The sequence below is a fragment of the Apodemus sylvaticus genome, chromosome 21, assembly GCF_947179515.1.
Source record: "Apodemus sylvaticus chromosome 21, mApoSyl1.1, whole genome shotgun sequence".
NCBI classification, from domain to species: Eukaryota; Metazoa; Chordata; class Mammalia; order Rodentia; family Muridae; genus Apodemus; species Apodemus sylvaticus.
In genome coordinates, this window is record NC_067492.1 from 22,428,402 (window position 1) to 22,449,918 (window position 21,517).

A 21,517-nucleotide genomic window follows, 5' to 3' on the forward strand; every position below is an offset into this window, starting at 1 on the left:
GGTAGTGGAATCGCCAGGGCCTAATGAGTGATCTACTCGTGACCTAATGCTGGTCATGCTAAAAGGCTATCAGTGTGTGATAGAGGTAATTATAAAATGGTCTATTTCCCTTGCTTCACACAATTGCTAGAACCTCAACCTCTGTGTATAAATTTCCCCAACAGTTTAGCTAGTTCCAAGAAAAACAATCAGTTGAGGCCCAGCATTGCAGACAATAAAACATTACCTCATGTTGGCTTTTCTTTACTGGTAGAAATAGAACTCCAAACTTGTTTTCTGGTTCCTACCTCATATCCTTTAACATGGCCAAGCCTGGATGGCTCGATCTCTCAATTATCAAATGAGAAATCCACTTCCAACAACCAACCCTGAGGAGCCACCACGCACCCTAACTTAGGTTATATGAAATGTTAGCAGTGCACCCCGACCATCTACATCCAGAACACCTAAGAAGCACAGCACCAACACTTCCCTAAAAACAAGTCTTTTTTTTTTTTTTAAAGCAACCGTAGTCAGGACAAGAAAAGGAAAACAGTATCTTTATTGTGTAGTTCTAACAAACATTCACTGTGTGCACATTCCAGTAGAAAGAGACAAAGATCTTTGTTCAAAATAAGCTGAAACCAAATAGGTAAACAAACTCCATCGTTGAATTCACAAAAGGAATGTAGTATTAGCCACTCAGTTGAGGGTGCAGGAAAAGGCAAGTTAAATAACCAAAAGGATGTTCTACCCAAGCAGCTGATCTAGATGATGCAGGCGTGGGCAAGGAGCAGCCCCTGCAATTCATGAGTAAGACACGGGGCGTAAGGCAGGTGACTGGCACATCCCTGCTTCTTCAGCCTCCCTCCTAAACCACTCCCACAAATCCCAAAGCTGGCCAAATGGGACGGAGCTCCCTGTTACTTTTGGGATATTTGGCAACTGAATCTTACAACTTCAACCCTTCAGTTTCTTGTTGAGACACGACATGTCTGTGAGTCCACCCCCCCTGAGGCAGGAGGCAAACAACATTTCTTCTCTGGCTTCAGCCATCTCAGGGCGACCTCAGCCAGATGGGGATCACCTGAGACAGAAGCATGAGTGCTGCATGTGTGACACCCCTGGCTTGTCAGTCACTCTTCACTGCCAACAGCACTAAATGAGCACGGACCCAACCCCATGAGCCACGATGGCAAGTGCTGGAAGAGCCGGCCAGCTCAAGTGAGAGCTTTGGACAGACTTGCCCTGCTCAAATAATCACACAAGGAGATATCAACAGTCCAGAGACTGTGTCCTGTTGCTTTCTTTTCTTTTTTTGGTTTTTTGGATTTGGTTTTTTCGAGACAGGGTTTCTCTGTGTAGCCTTGGCTGTCCTGGAACTCACTCTGTAGACCAGGCTGGCCTCAAACTCAGACATCCACCTGCCTCTGCCTCCCAGAGTGCTGGGATTACAGGCGTGCGCCACCACCACCCGGCTCCTGTTGCTTTCTTTACAAGTGGGTACATCACCCAATGATGAAAACCAGCTTCCGGGGCTGGGTGGAAACTTTTGGAGAATGGGCGTTAACACCCTGTATCTGGGTAACATGAAATCTCTCGCATTCACCTGCCATTGCCTGTGTATTTGACAGCAGCTGGTCACCTCAAGAATAAACAACCAAATCCACCCTGCCCCAGGTCAGGAGGTGCTGTCAGGGGACAGGAACTGGCTCCTCTAAGTCTTAATAATGGTTTTCATGACACTAAAAAGTCCAGGCTTCTTTGACAAGTTCAGACTCTTAAAAATACACTTGTGTTCATGGTGTATTGCTTTGTTGTTTATGAAAAGCCTTGACAGACTCTCACCTAAAACCTATCTTTCACCTAGCTGTTTATGTAGGCAACAGAATTACAGCAAATAGACCTGAAAGGTTTTGGGTTTTGTTTTGAGACAGAGTCTCATTATGTAGCTTTGGCTGGTCTAGAGTTTGCTCTGTAAACCAGGCTGGCCTACAACTCAAGAGAACTGTCTGCTTCTGCCTCCCAAGTACTGGGATTAAAGATTTAAAAAAAAAAAAAGCAGCATCATTTTTTTTTGTAATACAAAATGACATCACATTATCAGTAGTTCAAAAGAAGCCCTGGGTATTGACAGATTTCATGGATAGCAAAGACAAAAGTATGAAAATCTCCTTCTGGCTCTCAGGGGAGGAAAAGCTCATATAAGCAGGAAAAGACACATGTAAAATAGAAAAAAAATGCTTTTTGTATTGATGTTTGCTGTAGAAATATCAAAACACCAATTTTACTTAAAAATATAGTTCTTTTATTTGGTGGGGTGGTTGTGACATGGTCTCTCTATGTAGCCCTAACTGTCCCGGAACTTACTATGTAGACCAGGCTGGCCTCAAGTCAGAGATTTTCCAGCCTCTCCCTCTCCTACATTGGGATTAAAGGTGTGTGCCACCATGCCCAGCTGAAAATACAGTTCTTTAACATTTCCTATAAGGCAGATGTTTTCCACCAGGTGTACCATCAGGTTTGGTGTTAGCTGGGCCGCTCCCGCCCTGCACTCAGTGTCCTTCTACCCAGCATGCTCCATGTGACTTCCCTATCCCAGCAAGTGGGTCCTGGCCTTCCCTGCCTTTATGTGCAGGTGCGCTCCTCATGCCACGTTTGTTACAGAATAACTACGCTGGCAATCTATGACACAATGTTACAAATGTTTTTAAAGATGAAAGGATGATTAAGTCTTCATCTCTGGCATATAAAAGTCACCTAGAAATCACTCTAAAATATCATATCCAAGTATGCAAGGAAAAGGCTAATGTTATTTTGATGAATTCTGAATTCATTCAACTGCTAAATCACAGGATACGAGTCCTGGGCTGAACTTTTTTTTAAATAGTTTGCATGGGCAGTTTCCTGTCCTGTCAAGCTCCTGGAAAGCTGGAAGGGAGGCAGGAGGACATTTCCCAACACCTCTGGTCCTGATGGAATCCCATGGTTTCCTGCTGGGTGTGACACTAGCGCAGAAGCTGACTGGGACTGGTGATGAACAAAGATGTGAAGAAAAATCACAGAAACTAAGGAACAGCTGGGTCCTGTCAGGCACTGACACAGGGAGAGAGAAGACAGTCAAAGGTGCCAGGAAAATGCCTGGACCAACGAGAAAAGGAATTTTAATGATTGCCTACTTTCCAATGAAATTCATATTCGGGGGGGGGGGGCATTAAAAGCTTCCAGATTATCATTATCCTCAATAGAAAAGTAGGACAAAATCACCAAGTTGGAGCCATGGAGGTAAAAACCCAGATGAAAACAGAAGTCTCTTGGCATGGTTTTCCAATCTGAAATGGCATGCCGGACAGTGACATTTACATGTAAGTTATTTTACTGAGATAAACATAAGATCAAACTTGAATCTCTTACTCTAAGACAGGGAGTCAGAAATTTGCTAATCAGTAAACAAAAAAGCAGAAAGACCCATGGACTGTAGTGAAGTTCCATGGATGACCACACACTCATCCTTCACCGGTAAAGACGGCCAGGGCAGAAGATGGTTAGAAACCGGTGTCAGAACAGAGTGCATGTTGGTCACTTTTTAAACTGCTCTCCTGCAAGTAGTGTTTGTTCTCTTTGTAAAAGAGATTATTCTGAAGCTGGCCCCTGCTCAGCTCTTATATCCCTAAGAAATCAAAGGGATACACAGTTTTGTGAAGTACTCTCGGGGAAAAGAAAGGCTGGACTTAGGGTCAGGAGGCACCATCAGCTACACTATCGGGGTGGGGGAGGGAGACAACCACTGTTGCTGTTGTTCTATTTTTAAAAATTACATCTGGTGTGTGTGTGTGTGTCAATTTCTTTTGGAAACTGGTTCTCTCCTTCTACCCTGTGGGTACAGGGACTCAGACGCAGGTCGTCAGGCTTTTCAGCAATCGCTTTTATCCATCTTACTGGCTCCTTACTTCTAACAATCATAAATAAGATTATTTGGCAGCTGTGTTTGAAATAAGAGATACACAACCTCATGAATTAAATCCCTTATGAATGACAAAATTAAATCAGAATTTAAAAAAAATAAATTTACTTAAAAGAAAAATGGGGAAAGTTTCATAACTACACCACTGTTCCCTTAACTGTGTCTATTGCGAATTCAAAATATTAGAAATCATGTAGTGTCCCCAAAGGCCATGTCACCACCACACAGGAACTCTAAGTCATTCGCATCAACTCTTGAAATGAAGGGAAGGACTGGGAACCAGTGAGAGAAAACCCTGGCAAGGACACAGCGTGAACAGGTGCTTTGGGCATCAGGCTCTGGCTGAGGAAAGACTCTGGTCCTACATTGAAGGAGAATAGATATCTGGTCAACCATCTTGGCTCCAAGGGGAAAGAAAACAACTGGCAGGATCCAAGGAGGGAGCACCCGCAGCCTCCACACAAGTCTCCACCTCTCATCCCAGGAGCATGTGCCCACACTTCAACATGGTCTCCTCAGGAGGATTTGCTGTCGCACCAGAAGTGACGATACAGGAAACCTATAAGAACAGCACCCACGATGGGGACAATCCAATATGCCCAAGAACTGGAAAAAAAAGGAAGAAAAAGCAATCCGTTAAGAATATTTAGGGCTGGAGATATGGCTCAGTGGTTAAGAGCACTGACTGTTCTTCTGAAGGTCCTGAGTTCAAATCCCAGCAATCACATGGTCGCTCACAACCATCTGTAATGAAATCTGATGCCCTCTTCTGGTGTGTCTGAGACAGCTACAGTGTACATAATATATATAATAAATCTTCTTAAAAAAGAGAATATTTACTCTAAATAATTGAATTTTTTCAGCGTTCATGTTTAATACATGAGACAGGGGTCTTGATTTATCTTGATTTTTCTCTTAATTGCTTTTACAATACAGTATTTGAAAGGAAAAGCAAACAAACAAAGCCAACTCTACATTTATTTGTTCTCGTGCACACATGTGCCCGGGCATGGCATGATGTATCTTTGGAGGTCAGAGGACAACATGTGGGAGTTGGTTCTCTCCTTCTGCCACATGAGAACTTGAATCATGAGAGATCTGGCAGCTGTCTTTTCTTGTTAAGCTAACATGCAGGGCCCTAAAGACCCCCTTTTAAAAAGGATGTTAAAAATAAAAAGGATCTGACCTACAAGGCATGGTTGTGTGTGCCTTTAATCCCAGCACTCTGGGGGCAAAAGCAAGCAAATCTTTGAGAGTTCAAGACCACACAGTGACAGGTCTCCAAAAAAAAAAAAAAAAGGATGTAGCTTAGTGGTACTTATCTACCATAAAATAAAAAGGCTCTGACTTTGAATACTTAGCACCACAAACACATCAAAAAGAGTAAGCTGTCGAAACACACATACAAGCTGGGGACTGTGGTACACGCACCAGCCCAGACCCAGCTATGCATCAAGATGCTGTCAAGCAAGCAAGCAAAGAGAACAGAAAAGGAAACACACACACACACAGAGCCCATGACTACAGAATTTGGATACTGAGGCAGGAAGATCAGGAGTGTTAAGGGCTAGGAAATAGTTAATGTACTTGTTCAGGAAACTGTGATCCAAGGACTCAAGTACAAATTCAGGGCGCAGTGACGAGGCTTGCAATGTCAGTGCTGGGGAGTAAGGATGGGCAGGGCCATCCATTTGCCAGTCTGGCTGAGCCACTGTACCACAGGACAGTGAAAGGCCATGTCTCAAAGGAGACAGTGTCCCTGAGGAGGAAATTTACACCCCATGCAGGCAAAGACACACGATTAAAAAAAAAAAGTTATAGTTACTCCGGTGTTTCAAAAGATAAATAAGATATACATACATACGGTTCTAGGTGTTTTTATATAAAAATAGTTATATCTGGGTTATGGGGTTAGAGCTATTAAGATTTGCCTTTGTGATTTTTAAACAAATAATTATAATACAATATTAATTTTTATGTGTATGGTGCTAGGAGCAGGACCCCATGAGGAAAATAATCATTCTATATAGACTTTTGTATTATCTATATTATTATAACCAATATTTCTCTTTCCTACTAAGGAAGATAACATAATCCTTGCATCCCAAGTTAGAAGCTGGTAATGGAAGTTGGGAGGCCAGTTTTGTTTTGTTTTTTTAGAATTTTTTTTCCCCGAGACAGGGTTTCTCTGTGTAGCCCTGGCTGTCCTGGAACTCACTCTGTAGACCAGGTTGGCCTTGAACTCAGAAATCCACCTGCCTCTGCCTCCCAAGTGCTGGGATTAAAGGCGTTTGCCACCACTGCCTGGCTTATTATTTATTTTAAGTCTATGAGTGTTTTGTCTGCATGTATGTATGTATTCTATGTTGGTTCTTGGTGCCCTCAGAGGTCAAAAGAGGGCATCAGATAACCCAGGAACTGGAGTTGTGGATAGCTGTAAGCCACCATGTGGATGCTGGGAACCCATGCAAGAGCAGCAGTCCTATAACCACTGAGCTGTCTCTCTAGCCCTTTGCTGTCTAGTTCTAATTTTGGACACTAATGAGGATGCACAGAGTGCATGGTTGTTCTAAAAGAAGTTAAGCAAGTGGCAATGCATGGGAAGTGCTGCAGGTGACTTCCCTTAGGAGTTTCAGAGCAGACACCACGCTCCTTAAAACAATATTGTGTGTGTGCGCGCATTGTTGAATGCTATAAGCATTCTTTTTGTTGTTGTTCTTTTGAGACAGGGTCTCACTATGTAGTGTGGAGTGGCTTGCAGCTTACTATGTAGACTGGGCTGATCATAAACTGATACACATCCACCTGCCTCTGCCTACTTGAGGAAAAACTTAAAAATTTTTATATTTAGTTTATATGAATGAGTTTTTTGCCTGAATGTATGTATATGTGCCATATGAGGGCCTGGTGTTCTCAAAGGTCAGAAGGTGTTGGATTCCCCCAGAACTGGAATTATAGCTGATTGTGAGCTGTCATGTGGATGCCAGGACTAAACCCAGGTCCTCTGCAAGAACAGCTCATGTTCTTTACCACTGAGCCATCTCTCCAGTGCCAGCTATAAACATTCATACATCTGCTTCCTTGTGCTTTTCTTTTGGGCAACAGTCTTACTATGTTGCCAAGGTTGATCTCAAAACTCCTGGGTCAAACAATCCCTTACAGCAACTGGAACCACAAGGCAGGCTTACTGTGCCCTGGTTTATGACATGTTTCTATTATAAGACCCATAGAAGTGGAATTGTTAGGTCAAAAGTTATTCATATTGTTAATTTTACTAGACACTGCAAAGTGTTCTCAAAGTAAATGTTCCCATTAACAGTCCTGAGGAAGGGTTAAGTGTCTTGGTAACTCAGTTTTTTAATAAGCAAGTCTCAGATATAGAAATTGTAGTTTTGCCCACCCAGGTGTAAGACAGACCCATGATTTTAATGATAAAGACATTAAACCTTTTTCCATATGCTTGTATTTATGTAAAGCATCTAAATGCAAATCTCTGTGCATATTCTATTGAGATTATTTTTAAATCTTTATGTATTTTTAGATAATTCTTTTTTTTTTTTTTTTTTTTTGGATTTGGTTTTTTCGAGACAGGGTTTCTCTGTATAGCCCTGGCTGTCCTGGAACTCTGTAGACCAGGCTGGCCTCGAACTCAGAAATCCGCCTGCCTCTGCCTCCCAGAGTGCTGGGATTACAGGCATGCACCACCACCGCCTGGCCCATAGGTAATTCTTTTTTTAAAAAAGCACTGATTCTTTGAAAATTTCATACATTTATTCATATATTTGATGATACCCTCTCACTACCACCGTCCTCCGGCTCTGTCCAGGGCTTCCACCCTGTCTCCCTCTCATTTTCACATCCTCTGTTTAAAAATAATTAATACTCTCCCCCTCCGCAAAACCAATTAGTGCTACCTGTATCTACATAGAAATTCTTTGCTTAGGTTTTCCTTCTTAAAACTTTAGTTATATGGCATGCACCTTTAATCAGAGCACTCTGGAGGCAGAGGCAGAAGGATCTCTGAGTTTGAGGTCAACCTGGTCTAGCGAGCAAGTTCCAGGGCTACACAGAGAAACCTTGTCTCAAAACAAACACTTATGTATATGTAGATTTTGCCTACATGTCTGTCTACCACGTGCATACCTAGTGCCCACAGAGACTAGAAGAGGGCATAAGATCCCCCACTCCACACACCCACACACCCCATGCTGAAGTTACCAGGTCCTCTAGTAAAACAGCCAGTGCTCTTCACTGCTGAGCCATTTCTCCAGGCCCGAGACATGTGGGTTGTTGTTTTGTTTTTTTTTGTTTTGGTTTGGTTTTTTTCTAGACAGGGTTTCTCTGTATAGCCCTGGCTGTCCTGGAACTCACTCTGTAGACCAGGCTGGCCTCAAACTCAGAAACCCGCCTGCCTTTGCCTCCCAGAGTGCTGGGATTACAAGGCGTGCGCCACCACCGCCCAGCTGACATGTGCTTTTAAAAAGACCCTCTTGCCAGAAATTATGTAGAGTATAAGGAAGAAGGCGATACTAACCTTTGGCATGAATCATTTTTTGAAGGATCCTGAAGAAGTCACATGTTCAAAAATGACAAAAAGAAAGCATTAGTACAGTGCACACAAGCCTGCTTAGATATCTAGAGATAGTGTAGATAGTATAACAGAATTTCCTTTATGCATTTCCACGCCTTTGACCTCTAGACAATGGGTAGACTTGAAATCTTTTACTTCTTATAACACATTGGTATTTCTTAGTGAAGAGTTACTAATGAGAACAGAGAAATGATGTACATGTAAAAATATCAATGATAAAACTCTATTGAAATGGACTAACATTTTGAGTCACATGACAGACCTATTAACAGGCTTACCACCAGCATAGCTATGATCACATTTTCTGAAAACATTTTAAAAGGCCCTCAGAAGTCTTCTCTTGCAAAACTATCAGCTGTCAAATGCTCCGGGACGTGCAGACAGCTGATTCCTGGCTTGTAGAAATGACCCAGCTTACTCTTTGAAATTGAAACTAGGGACTTTGGGGGGATTATTTAATACTTCTCTTTTCTTTTTAAGATTTATTTAGCCAGGCAGTGGTAGCACACACCTTTAATCCTAGCACTTGGGAGGCAGAGGCATGAGGATTTCTGAGTTCAAGGCCAGCCTGGTCTACAGAGTGAATTCCAGGACAGCCAGGGCTACACAGAGAAACCCTGTCTCGAAAACAAAACAAAACAAAACAAAAGATTTATTTAATGTTATGTGTATAAGTGTTTGCCTGGATGTTTGCATGTGAACCAGGAAAGGGTGTTGGCACCCAGGAACTGGATATAAATACTTAGATACCCCTTTATCTCTGGGTGCTGGGAAGCAAGCCTAGGTCCTCTGAAGAGCAGGAATGAGCCATCTCTCCAACTTGGATTATTAACAATGAAAGGGGAAGAGAAGGTAAAGGAAAGAGAATACCAAATCAATCTTTTTTCTCCCAAGACAGATTCACTCTGTCCAGGGTAGCCTTAAACTCAAGATCCTCCTGCTTTAGCCTTCTAAGTGCTGAGATTACAAGTATATTTTCACCATAACTGTCTCCAAAATAATCCTTAAAATCAGGTTTGGGGGATGGGGAGCTGACTTAGCAGGTAAGAGCACTGGCTGCCCTTCCAGAGGATCTGGGTTCAATTCCTAGCACCCAGATAGTAATCCAACTCTGTAAGTGCAGTCCCATGGAAATCTGACTCTTCTTCACATGGTACACTGATAGGAAAGCAAACAAAACATCTAAACACATAAACATAAGTAAAACGTTGGAAATAAAAAGCAACGAAGTGCGTTACAAGATGGATGACCCTTCAAAACATTACCCAGGCTAGTGAAAAGGAGCAGACGCAAGAGACCACCTGTTCTATAAGTCCCTTCATGTAGACAGAGTGAAACAGAAAGCTGGGCAACGGGTAATAGAATATGGCTGCGAAAAGGTCTGTGGTTTTCTTGTGGAGTGAACAAGTTGTTTTAAAATTGATTATGATTATTATCATATAGTATGAACTAGAAACACCGTCATGCAAATGAATACATATTTCAAGTCTGAAAGCACACAGCTGGTACATTTCAGATCTTTAATACTCATTTTATACCCAAGTTCTGAACGTGTGCTAACTACAGGGCGCCTTGGGCTGCATCATCAGGGGACGGAGCAGAGAGCCAAGCCTGCAACATGTGGAGGGGGAGCGATCAATCCGAACAAAAAGAAAGCATGTAAAATGGATGGCTGTTGTTGTTTCTTAACTAAGTCCCTTAAAGTGCCCCTGTTTTAAGAGCAATTCCTTCCTAGAAGGGGGAAAGAAGAAAAACTTGCATAGCACACTGGAGGAAGAGAAGAGAAGCACACACTCCCCACAGGACGCTGACAGTACAGCGCATGCTTGGCTGCCGCCCACTTTTTAGTCAGACATAATAAGTGATACTTAAAGACGCAGCCATTGACAGTCAAGTCCTTCAGTCAGTTGAGAAAGAAGTCACCTAAGTTAAGTTTAATTTTGTGGCTCAATTCTCTCAATTTTATAAAACTAAAAAGAAAAATGGTTATGATGGTTATGAGCTGCCATGTGGGTTCAGGGAACTGAACCTAGGTCCTCTGAATGAACAGCCAATGTTCTTAACCACTATGGTATTTTTTTCAGCCCCAAGTCAACTTTTTCTAAAGCTGCCCATAAGTGAAATTATGTGTAGTAACTTCCAGCTCAGGACTAACTCAGCTTCCTTGTCTGTAGAATGAAGATTCAGATGAACCTGAATTATAACATCATTATTCCAGCACAACTTTCTAAGTTGTGGCATCTTAGCAAGATCTTTAAGATCCGAATTCTGGCCGGGCGGTGGTGGTGCATGCCTTTAGTCCCAGCACTTGGGAGACAGAGGCAGGTGGATTTCTGAGTTCGAGGCCAGCCTGGTCTACAGAGTGAGTTCCAGGACAGCCAGGGCTACACAGAGAGCCCTTTCTCGAAAAAAACAAAAACAAAAACAAGATCTGAATTCTGAAGGGCAGGAGAGGAAACACCATTCTCACACGCCTAGGGAAACTGCAGGACCTCTCTACCCCATGCTATTTCTTTCTCTTTGACTAGCTCCTTTTCTCTTTGACTAGAGACTGTTTTCCCAGACATTTTCTCTAGAAGCACTGTACACTGAATATTGACTTAATCTGAAAATAATAATAAGAAAGAAATGTTAGTCTGGCAGTCATGGGCAGGGATGCTGGGGTCTATGAAGGAGGACTGCACAATGAACTTTTGTTTATAAGAAAATGTGAAAGAGAACACACACTTAAGGAATGTGGTAAACTTTGTCACCAGAACAAAAAGGTAGGAAAGAGAAAGCCAAATGTATGATTATAAGGTCTGACAGTAGAGACAGAGTACTCTATCTTTGCCTAATCAGAGATTACAATTAAGTTTTCAAAAGCATAAATAACAGATAAATAAAATGTATAAGGAGCTTGCATTTAATCCCTAAGCTAGGCATTTGCTTTTCCAAGAGGATTCCAAAGATTTAAAATTTAAGCCTTAAGATGTCTTCAACAGAGCTGGAGAGATGGCTCAGCAGTTTGAGCACTGACTGCTCTTCCAGAGATCCTGAGTTCAATTCCCAGCAACCACATGGTGGCTCACAACCATCTGTAATGGGATCCATTGCCCTCTTCTGGTTTGTCTGACAGCTATAGTGTACTCATATAAATAAAATAAATAAATCTTTATGGTTTCCTCAGCTTTTTATTCAATGGCATTTCTGTGGCTACTAACTTAAGGAAAACAAGTTGGGAATTTTTATTTAAAATACTTTTAGAAAGGATTTTTCTCCCCCCTAACCCCCATCATATCATGGCCCTTATAAGGTACTGCTGTTTGAATTTTATTAGGTGCACAGTACTTAAAAAGTTAGAGAACAGAGACTTAATATTTAAATATTGTATAAATCTATAAAATGTTTATGTAATGTCATGAAGTATATAATCTTTGGAACAGCCTTCTCATGAAGTCCCAGCATACTAAAATATATGTTACTGCAATTTTTTTCAATAAAAACTTTATTTTTTTACTGTTGATTTTGAGTACATTAGTCTGTGAGTACAGTGCTCTGGGAAACTGGAAGAGGGTGTGGTTCCTGGAGCTGGAGTTAGAGGTTGTTGTGAGCTACCTAATAAGAATGCTGGAAATCAAACTTCAGTCCTCTGAAACAACAGCACACACTCTTAACTGCTGAGCTGTCTCTCTAGTCCCAAATAATTTCTCTGGATAAAAATATAGTTCAATAATTACTGCCTCATAAATATGACCCTGTAGTTAGTAGTTGTATATAAAAATACTTTCCTGTTGACAGGAGAAAATACAAAACAAGAAAAACTCACTAATACAATTTTCTAAATTCTCTTAAGAACATACTATCTGATGCATAGAGAAACTGTCTCAAATAAGAACAAAAGGAAGCCCCTGTGATAATACATAACATATCACTGAAAAAAGCCTGGGGGTGCAGCTCAGTTGGTAGGAGGGTTGCCTAGCACATAGGGAGGCCTGAGTTTTATCACCACATTGACCAGGTACAGCTGCTCACACAAGTGACCCCAGAGGTGTCACTTGGGAGGTGTTAAAGGAGGGTCAAAAGGTCATCATCTACTAAGTGGTGAGCTTGAGGCTAGCCTGGGCTACATGAGATTTTGTCTCAAGGATAAGCCCTCCCAAGGTGAAGGTCATATTTGGACCTAAAGGGGAGATGTGTGACCAAGCAATTCTAGTTGGGAAGGATGGAAGAACACTGTCTGGCTTCTTGTTTCTAGAACTTCATAAGAGACATTAATACCTGACACTGCTCAGTAAAGAGTATTTTGTTTTTTAAGAGTGACTGGGCCAGGACATTTTAGGTTTAATTCCCAAAGATCATAGCTGTCTGGCAAACCACATCAGCAGACAGAAGTCCTTGGTCAGTGGCAGTCACTACTGATCCTATGGGGCCTCACTGCAAACTCCAGTAAGTTAGGTAGTTAAGACAAGAACAGCAAAGAGCTATTTTTTATTTTTCTGAAACAGGTTTCCATGTAGACCAGGTGCAGCTGAGGAGGTCTTGAAGTACTGACTCTTTCATCCCCACCTACCAAATATGAGTCTCTTTTTATTATTTTTCATTTTTGAAGACAACAGTCTTATCATATGCCATCAGCATGTGCCAAAACGTGAACTAATCTTTAATTCTGATTAGTTATTACTGGGTAAAGCAGGACCATGGCACACCTTTATCAACACTTGGGAGGCAATAGCTAGCAGATCTGAGTTCCAAGTCAGTCAAGGCCACAGTGACATCCCCTCTCAAAGAGAAAAATAACATGTCAGATTTATAAATTAGAAATCTTTGGGCTGGAGAGATGGCTCAGTGGTTAAGAGCACTGACTGCTCTTCCGAAGGTCCTGAGTTCAAATCCCAGCAACCACATGGTGGCTCACAACCATCTGTAATGAGACCTGGTGCCCTCTTCTGGTGTGTCTGAAGACAGCTACAGTGTACTTACATATAATAAATAAATAAATCTTAAAAAAAAAAGAAAGAAATCTTTAACATTTTTATATAGTAGTATGTCTGCCATCCACTGGGTTATTATTGATCTACAATGTAGCAATGGCGACCATTATACTATTACCCAGACTACAGTAAAAGGAACATGAAAAGCTGTTTCTAAAAGAATTGGGAAATGAAGACTGGGCACTGTGGCCTATGCCTGTAACCCAGAGCTCCAGAAGGGAAGGCAGGAGGATTGGCAGTTCAGGTCATCCTCAGCAGACACAGCAGAGCCCAGGCTGGAAAACTGACTTTCCCTGGGAAGAAGGCAGAGACTGTCTGAGGGGATAGGTGGTGCAGACAAAAGGAAAGGGAGGATGAAGATGAGAATACCGTCTCCTAAAGCTAAAGGCTGCGCCTTAGAAATCATTTTTTACAGATTCAGAAACCCTGGCCCACAGGAAAGAAAACTAATCAATAAATGAGCTTCCCTCCCACTTGGGGAAGGAAGGCAGTGATCTCTGCATCCTAGGAGAGACGTGTCTGCTTCAGCCTCTGTGAGAGGCCAGGTCACTTCACAGCCTCTTGGCTCTAACATCAAGCACAGAGATAAACTGTGGGATCAAGAATTTCTTACTGGAAAAGAAATCAATTTGGAATATAATTCTATGAAAACCTGGTAGGGAGTCTTGAAATTTTTCCAAAAGACTGCCTTTGCCTGATCTGCCTGGAGGGTAAGAGACAGCCTGACTGGAAACAAACAGCCAGACAGCCAGACTCATCCTAATGGAGTTAAGTCCCTTGGGGACAAGTAACTGGAGAAAAGCAGGCTTGAAAGCACAGCTCTCAGTCCCTCCCTAACCTGGGATGGGCTATCCTCCATTTCCAGATCTAAATTATCATGCTACTCGGTGTTCTAGGAGGCTTTTTCTATACTTCTTGCAGGGGAAAAAAAAAAAAATCCAGGGCCAATCACTTTTATTTCAGCTGATCAGTCTCTAATTGTTTGGCTTACAGAAGGCAGGCAATGCTTGCACAGGAGCAAATTCAGTATCTCTGGGTTGTCATCTGCTACGGCAGGCAGGCAGGCACATCATTCAGCAGAAAGTGTGGTGTTTGGCTTCCTTCCTATCTCCTAGGCTATTTAAAATGCAAACCCAGGGGCCTGAAGAAGTGGCTCACTGGTTAAGAGCACTAGCTACTCTTCCAGAGGACCAGGGTTCATTTCTCTGCACCCTCGTGGCAGCCCTCAACTGTCTGTAGCTCTTGTTCACAGAAATGTACATAAAATAAAATTATATAAATTATCTAAAAAAAAAAAAAAAAAAAGCTGGCCAGTGGTGGTGCACGCCTTTAATCCCAACACTCTGGGAGGCAGAGGCAGGCAGATTTCTGAGTTTGAGGTCAGCCTGATCTACAGAGTGAGTTGCAGGACAGCCAGGGCTGAGGACAGAGAGACCCTGTCCCAAAAAACCAAAAACAAAAAACAAAAGGAAAGCCAGCTCAACTCCAGAGATTCTAAGCAGGACTAGTGGAAACCCAGGAAAGAACACTGGTACAAGGGACAGAAGTTCCGAAATGCTGTTGTGGATTCCTCACAAACGCTGTACCTCCTGTATTCGCAATAAGAAAACCAACAAGAAACAACTGATGGATTTCTAGCCACTGTAACTGCAAACGTGTCTTTCTGTTGTTTTAACATAAAGAGTGCTTTCTTGATTGCCTTGGAGAGCTGGGTGAAGATGACTAGGTTCAAGGTGAGTGAGTTGCCTGTCACATGTTAAACTCAGGGTGCCATTTTCTAGACATGGTCAATTAAGATCATATTAGCTCAAATTTTACCTTAATGTCACAAGAGGATTCAAGACTGCGTGCATAAGGCGTGAGGAGGAAAGGGAAACCAACCACCAGTGCTGACAACTGTTTAAAGAGGCATTTCATCTCCTTCGTAACTTAACAGTTCGAGCAGCAGAGGAGAGAAGAGCTAATTATATACACACCCTGGATTTCAGGGCAACAGACGGCACACACTGCCAAGCAAGCAGCCTCTTGAATCGAAAGAATTCTTGTGCCCAGGCCAATTTGAATTGCTGTGTCAAACCTGCTCATTATTTCCTGGCTCAATGAAGAATGAGAATCTAGAAGGAAGAAGGGGAGACTATTGTGTCCACGGTGAGCCAGGAGATACCTAGACTGCTATCCCTTTACTAGAGGGCATGTAACAACCTTCTAAAGACAGAAGTCAAGGGAACCAACCGACAGAGAACATAGGAGGTGACACTGCCCTGCTTGCAGGAAGTAGAAAAGGCTTCCGTGCTTTCTGCTTGGTCCTTAAGTCAGGCAAAGCACATATAGGGTTCCAAATACTCTAATACTAAGCCTTTTGATTTGGCTGCACCACTGATTAAACTGGGAAGGATGTGGAATAATCTGAGCATACAGGATTTTAAAGATTAATTTGAGGAAATGAGGACAGAAAGAACGGCCTTTATATTATAAAGAAGATATCTTGGAGAAAAAATTAATCAGAGTATCCATCATCTGGTGTTTGTTTGTTTGTTTGTTTGTTTGAGACAGGGTTTCTCTGTGTAGCCCTGGCTGCCCTGGAACTCACTCTGTAGACCAGGCTGGCCTTGAACTCAGAAATCTGCCTGCCTCTGCCTCCCAAGTGCTAAGATTACAGGCGTGCGCCATCTGTTTTATATAAGAATAAGATGTCTTCCCAAACTGAACCCATAAACTAATTTCTTCCAAAACCACAGTAAACAACCTTTGGAGTCTCAATAAAAAAAGCTTTCAGAGCATTAAAATGTTTCCTACTGGGCTGAAGAGCTGTCTCAGCCATTAAAGGCTGGGCTCACGACAGAAATGTTAAAATGATTCCTTCTGTTTAAGATTCAGCTTTTCCTTTTTCCTGACAGGTATAAAGTCCAAATTCCTTAAAAATAGAATTTTGGGAGCCAAGCATGGTGACGCAAACCTTTAACCCCAGCACTCATGAGCTAGAGGCAGGTGGATCTCTGTGAGTTCAAGGTCAGCTACAAAGCCCAGGACAGTCAGGGCTGTTACACAGAGAAACACTATCATGAAAAACAAAATCAAACAAACAAAATACAACAACAAAAACCCAGAATTTTTGTTTCTATGAAAGTGAAGATGGACTCACAGAGATCCTTTGGGAGCATGGGTCACATTCTCCGCTTTATCTATTTTATTTTATTTTATTTTATGTGAATGAGTGTTCTGCCACTTGTGTACCATGTGTATGCAGTGTCAGCAGAAGCTAGAAGAGGACATTAGATCCCTGGGACTGGAGTATAAACAGTTTTGAGCTACCATGAGGGTGCTAGGAATCAAACCTTGGTCTTCTGGAAGAGTAAACTGTGTTCTTAACTACTGAGCCATCTCTCCAGAGAATTTCTGTTCTTGTTGTCATTCTGGTTTTGTTTTGTTTTGGTTTTTTGAGAGAATGTTTCTCTGTGTAGCTATGGCTGCCCTGGAACTCGCCCTGTAGACCAGGCTGGCCTCGAACTCAGAAATCTACCTGCCTCTGCCTCCCAAGTGCTGGGATTAAAGGCGTGCGCTACCACTGCCCGGCCTCCAGCCAATTTTAACTTCTCTTATTAAAATTATTTTTAAAAGCAATTTTACTCAAGTTAATAGAAATACTTAAAACACAAATTACAAAGTGGTGACTTCTTACCTTGTCATCACCTTTAGGTTTAAGGTCACTCTGTTAAAAAAGAGAGAGAGAAAAACCAATGCTCAAGACAGATCTAAATGACATCTAGCAATGTGTTAGCTCCTTCAGAGACTTCAGGGTCTGAAAAGGGTGCCCAGGTCCGCTCTTTAGCACATCAGGATCCCCTATTAGAATGCTAAGCCACTATTTTGGGAGCAGGTGTTACTAATTACAAGAATCAATCAATAAAAGATAAAAACCAGTTCCCTTGGCTTTTCAGATACTATGTACAACCCAGGATGGCTTGATGATTCTGGAGAAAACCCGGCCCAAGAGCTAACCTGAATGAATTTTTACTCTAAATAATTTGTTCTCTCATCCTGTTAGTGACTGTCAAGTAGTCTTCTCTGCATAGCGTCTGAGTGCTACAACAGTTCTTACCGGATGGACATCACCAATGTAGTACTGCTTTAACATCTCCCTAGCATCAGGGGAGTGGCCGACATCTTCAAAGCTTTCAGTTGCATCAGCGCCAGCTTGTTCCAGCAGAACCTCTTCCCCACCAGGATGCTGTGAAGAAATAGCATTTGCTAAATAGAGGGCTCTCTAAAAAGCAAACTGAAGTTTTTTTTTCTTTCTATCCCTTCTCTCCCTTTAGTGGAACAAATTCTGTGCCATTTGTAAGGGCATATCAGGAAGAATACAGCACCATTTTCTACAATATTCTGGCCCAAACTGCATAGTATGTAAAACTGCAACAAAATCCACAAACAAGAACTCTAGAATTTCTGGAACTCTTTTTCTTTTTTCTTTTTTTTTTTTTTTTTGGAGACAGGGTTTCTCTTCTGTATAGCCTTGGCTGTCCTGGAACTCACTCTGTAGACCAGGCTGGCCTCGAACTCAGAAATCCGCCTGCCTCTACCTCCCACAGTGCTGGGATTATAGGCGTGCTCCACTACCGCCTGCCCAAATTTCTGGAACTCTTTATTCTACTCTTGAATTTTTTCTTTCTTCCTCCTCCCCTCCCCCTACTTCTTTTTGAAGATGGGGTCTCATGTGGTACAGCTGATCTGGAATGTAAAACCCAAGATGAACTTAACTGCCAGATCTTCCTGTCCCCTTGGATTGCAGGTGTGGACCACCATGTCTAGGTTAATGAGGTGCTAGGGACTGAACCCAGGGCTTCATGCATGGTAGGTAGGGACTCTCCCAACTGAGCTATGTTCTTGCCCATTCCCTTTCTTTCTTCTTCCTATTTATTTATTTATTTATTTATTTATTTTTGTTCGAGATAGGATTTCTCTGTGTAGCCCTGGCTGTCCTGGAACTCACTCTGTAAACCAGGCTGGCCTCGAACTCAGAAATCTGCCTGCCTCTGCCTCCCAAGTGCTGGGGTTAAAGGCGAGTGCCACTACCACCCGGCTCTTCTTCCTTTTTAAAATATTTATTCTTTTGTGTGTGTGTGAATGTGTGTATGTGTGTCTATGTGTACATGTGTGAGTGTGTATCTATGTTTGTGTGTATGTGTGAGTATGTGTGTGAATGAGTGTGTGTGCGCATGTGCATTAATTCTTCCTGCCTCAGCTTCCTGGATGGCTAATCCTGAAATTTTTGTAAATTTAAAATTCTTTTCTTCTCTTTTTTTTTTTCTTTTGGTTTTGAGACAGGGCTTTTGTCTGTGTAACCTTGACTGTCCTGGAAGTGGCTCTGTAGACCAAGCTGAACTCGTATTCACAGAGATCCACCTGCCTCTGCCTCCTTGAGTGTTGGGATTAAATGTATGCATCATCAGCTTAAAATTGTTTTAAATTTTAAAAAAAGAAGAAGAAGAGGTAGATAGGGGAGGGGAGGGGAAATACACTCTACAGTTACACTGCTAAGTAGTGAGATGGCTTTGTGCCCATATCTGTAACCTACAAAGAACAAGAACACCTATCCTTACAGCTAGTGCTATTACATAGACTAGGCTATGATCCCTGAAACCCATGAAGAGAACCGACTTGCAGAAGTCGTCCTAACTCCCTTCACCCTCTGGAGCAGCTGGCACACACATGTGCACACAGAGAAACTGATAAAGTTTTAAAAACTTGGTACCTGCCAGGCACGATAACAGAGACCTTTTATCCCAGCACAAGGGAGGCAGAAGCAAGCAGATCTCTGAGTTTCAGGCCAGCATGGCAAACAGAGCCATCCAGGGCTGCAAAAAGCTCTGTCTACAGACAGACAGACAGACAGACAAAAAAGTAGATACATGAATATGCCAAAGGGGACTCTGGTTGCTGCACAAAGTGAACACTGTGTCTTTTGAAACTGTATTCACCAAGTATTACCTATTTAAAAACTTTATTTTCTAAACTAACACACAACAGTCCCTGACTTCAATACTCAGCAAACATTTGCTTATTAACAAATTTAGAGTTTTCATTGACACCCAAGCCTGTGTTTCTGAAACACTAATGTCTTTTTAATTAGTTACTTCTTATAACAGTCACTTAAACAGCGCTAATATTTTAAAGATTAATTCAAGAGAAATGCAAAGCCTTTCCAAGTCACCTACCAATCACAGTCACTTACTCATGAGCTCTCTGAGGAGCAGAACAGCTGCTATTTTGGTCTCCTAAGGTTTCCACCCAGGAGAGCCCAGGGTTTAACCAGGCTATTTTAGTGCAGGAGTGACACTGCCACCATTCGGCTGTTCCGTCTTGAGAGAAAATGAAGTCACTGCATAGAGAACTACATCCCAACTTGCTCTATGTCTAAACTATGGAAAATATTTTTCTTTTATCCTATCCCAACAAACAGGCTTTCATAGTCAGAGGATGTGCCAAGCCTGGTGGCACAGGCCTCAGAATCCCAGCATGTCAAAAGGCTGAGGCAGGGCATCCCAAACTCAAGTCAGCTCCTGTATCAAAATGAAAAGCTGCCAGGTGGTGGTGGTGGTGGTGGTGGCGGCGGTGGTGGTGGCAGAGGAGGCGGAGGCGGCGGCGGCGGCAGCAGCAGCAGCAGCAGCAGCAGCAGCGGTGCATGCACGCCTGTAATTCCAGCACTTGGAAGGTAGAGGCAGGAAGATTTCTGAGTTCAAGACCAGCCTGGTCTACAGAGTGAGGTCCAGGACAGCCAGGGCTACACAGAGAAACCCTGTCTGGGGGGGGGGGGGGGAGAAAAGAAAAGGGAGAGGGGGAGGGGGAGGAGGAGGGGGGGAGGGGAGGGGAGGGGGGAGGAGAGGGAGAGGGAGAGGGAGAGAAGACAAGACAAGAAAAGACAAGAAAAGAGAAAGAAAAAGAAAAAGAAAAAGAAAGCTGAACATAGATGGCGGTGCACCCCTTTAGCTCCCAGCACTCAGGAGACAGAGGCAGAGGCAGAGGCAAGTGGGTTTCTGTGAAGACTTAAGAGCTACCCTTACAACTAAGTAAAAGTGGGCGTGAGCATGAGAGGGGTGATCCTCCCAAGGGAAGAACACACCAGCTGGCTATCTACGGCCAAACGGTCAGCCCTGAAAACTTAGGCATGCATACATACACACACACACACACACACACAGAGAGAGAGAGGAAACATCACACAGATTGTGCCTATGATAACGATTGATTTAAAAAAAAAAAGCCACAAATATAAAGGAGAGCAGGAAGGTATCTAAGAGGGTTTGGAGAGAGAACTATTGTACTTAAAATACAATCTCAAAAATTAACAACAAATTTTTGAAAATACATATAAATATGATTATTTAAAAAGAAAAGTTGTGCCTGGCAGTGGTGGCGCACGCCTGTAATCCCAGCACTCTGGGAGGCAGAGGCAGGCAGATTTCTGAGTTCGAGGCCAGCCTGGTCTTCAGAATGAGTTCCAGGACAGCCAGGGCTACACAGAGAAACCCTGTCTCGAAAAAACCAAATCCAAAAAAAAAAAAAAAAAAAAAAAAAAAAAAAAAGTTGCTTTTAACCTGGTAACTACTGTTTGAAAGAATATCTCTATATAAAAGGGAGGCTATATAAGATATGGACATGCAACAGGGCCATTCTGTCCTGAGCCTTAAAACTAGAAAGTAGAGGAAATAATAAATGTGTGGCTGGCAATTCACAAAGAAAACGCCAACTTAAAAATGTTTTAGGGGGCTCTTGCAGAGGACCCAGGTTCAGTTCCTAGCACCCAGATGGTGATTCACAACCATCTGTAACTCCAATTACAGGGAATCCGATACTTCTGACCTCTACAAGCATCAAAGCACACATACATGAAGGTAAAACACTGACATTTCATTTACATAAAATAAATGGATAAATAACTACAAAAAATAGTATCATGTAAAAACCTCTCTTGGGGGATGACGGAGGAGTTGAGACAGGATCTCACTATGC

General features: G+C 42.5%; 1 protein-coding gene across 1 annotated transcript in view; it reads right to left on the minus strand.

Annotated features, from left to right (window-relative positions):
- Positions 1 to 522: 522 nt before the first annotated feature.
- Positions 523 to 21,517, minus strand: part of LOC127671515 (cytochrome b5 type B) — a 35,488-nt gene continuing 14,493 nt past the window's right edge. Inside the window, exons 2-5 of the mRNA XM_052166310.1 lie at positions 17,607 to 17,735; positions 17,187 to 17,216; positions 8,478 to 8,506; positions 523 to 4,549 (exon numbers count right to left, since the gene is read on the minus strand). Of these exons, the coding sequence (XP_052022270.1) occupies positions 4,459 to 4,549; positions 8,478 to 8,506; positions 17,187 to 17,216; positions 17,607 to 17,735 (279 nt within the window). The 3' untranslated portion in view covers positions 523 to 4,458. The remainder of the gene's footprint in view (positions 4,550 to 8,477; positions 8,507 to 17,186; positions 17,217 to 17,606; positions 17,736 to 21,517) is intronic.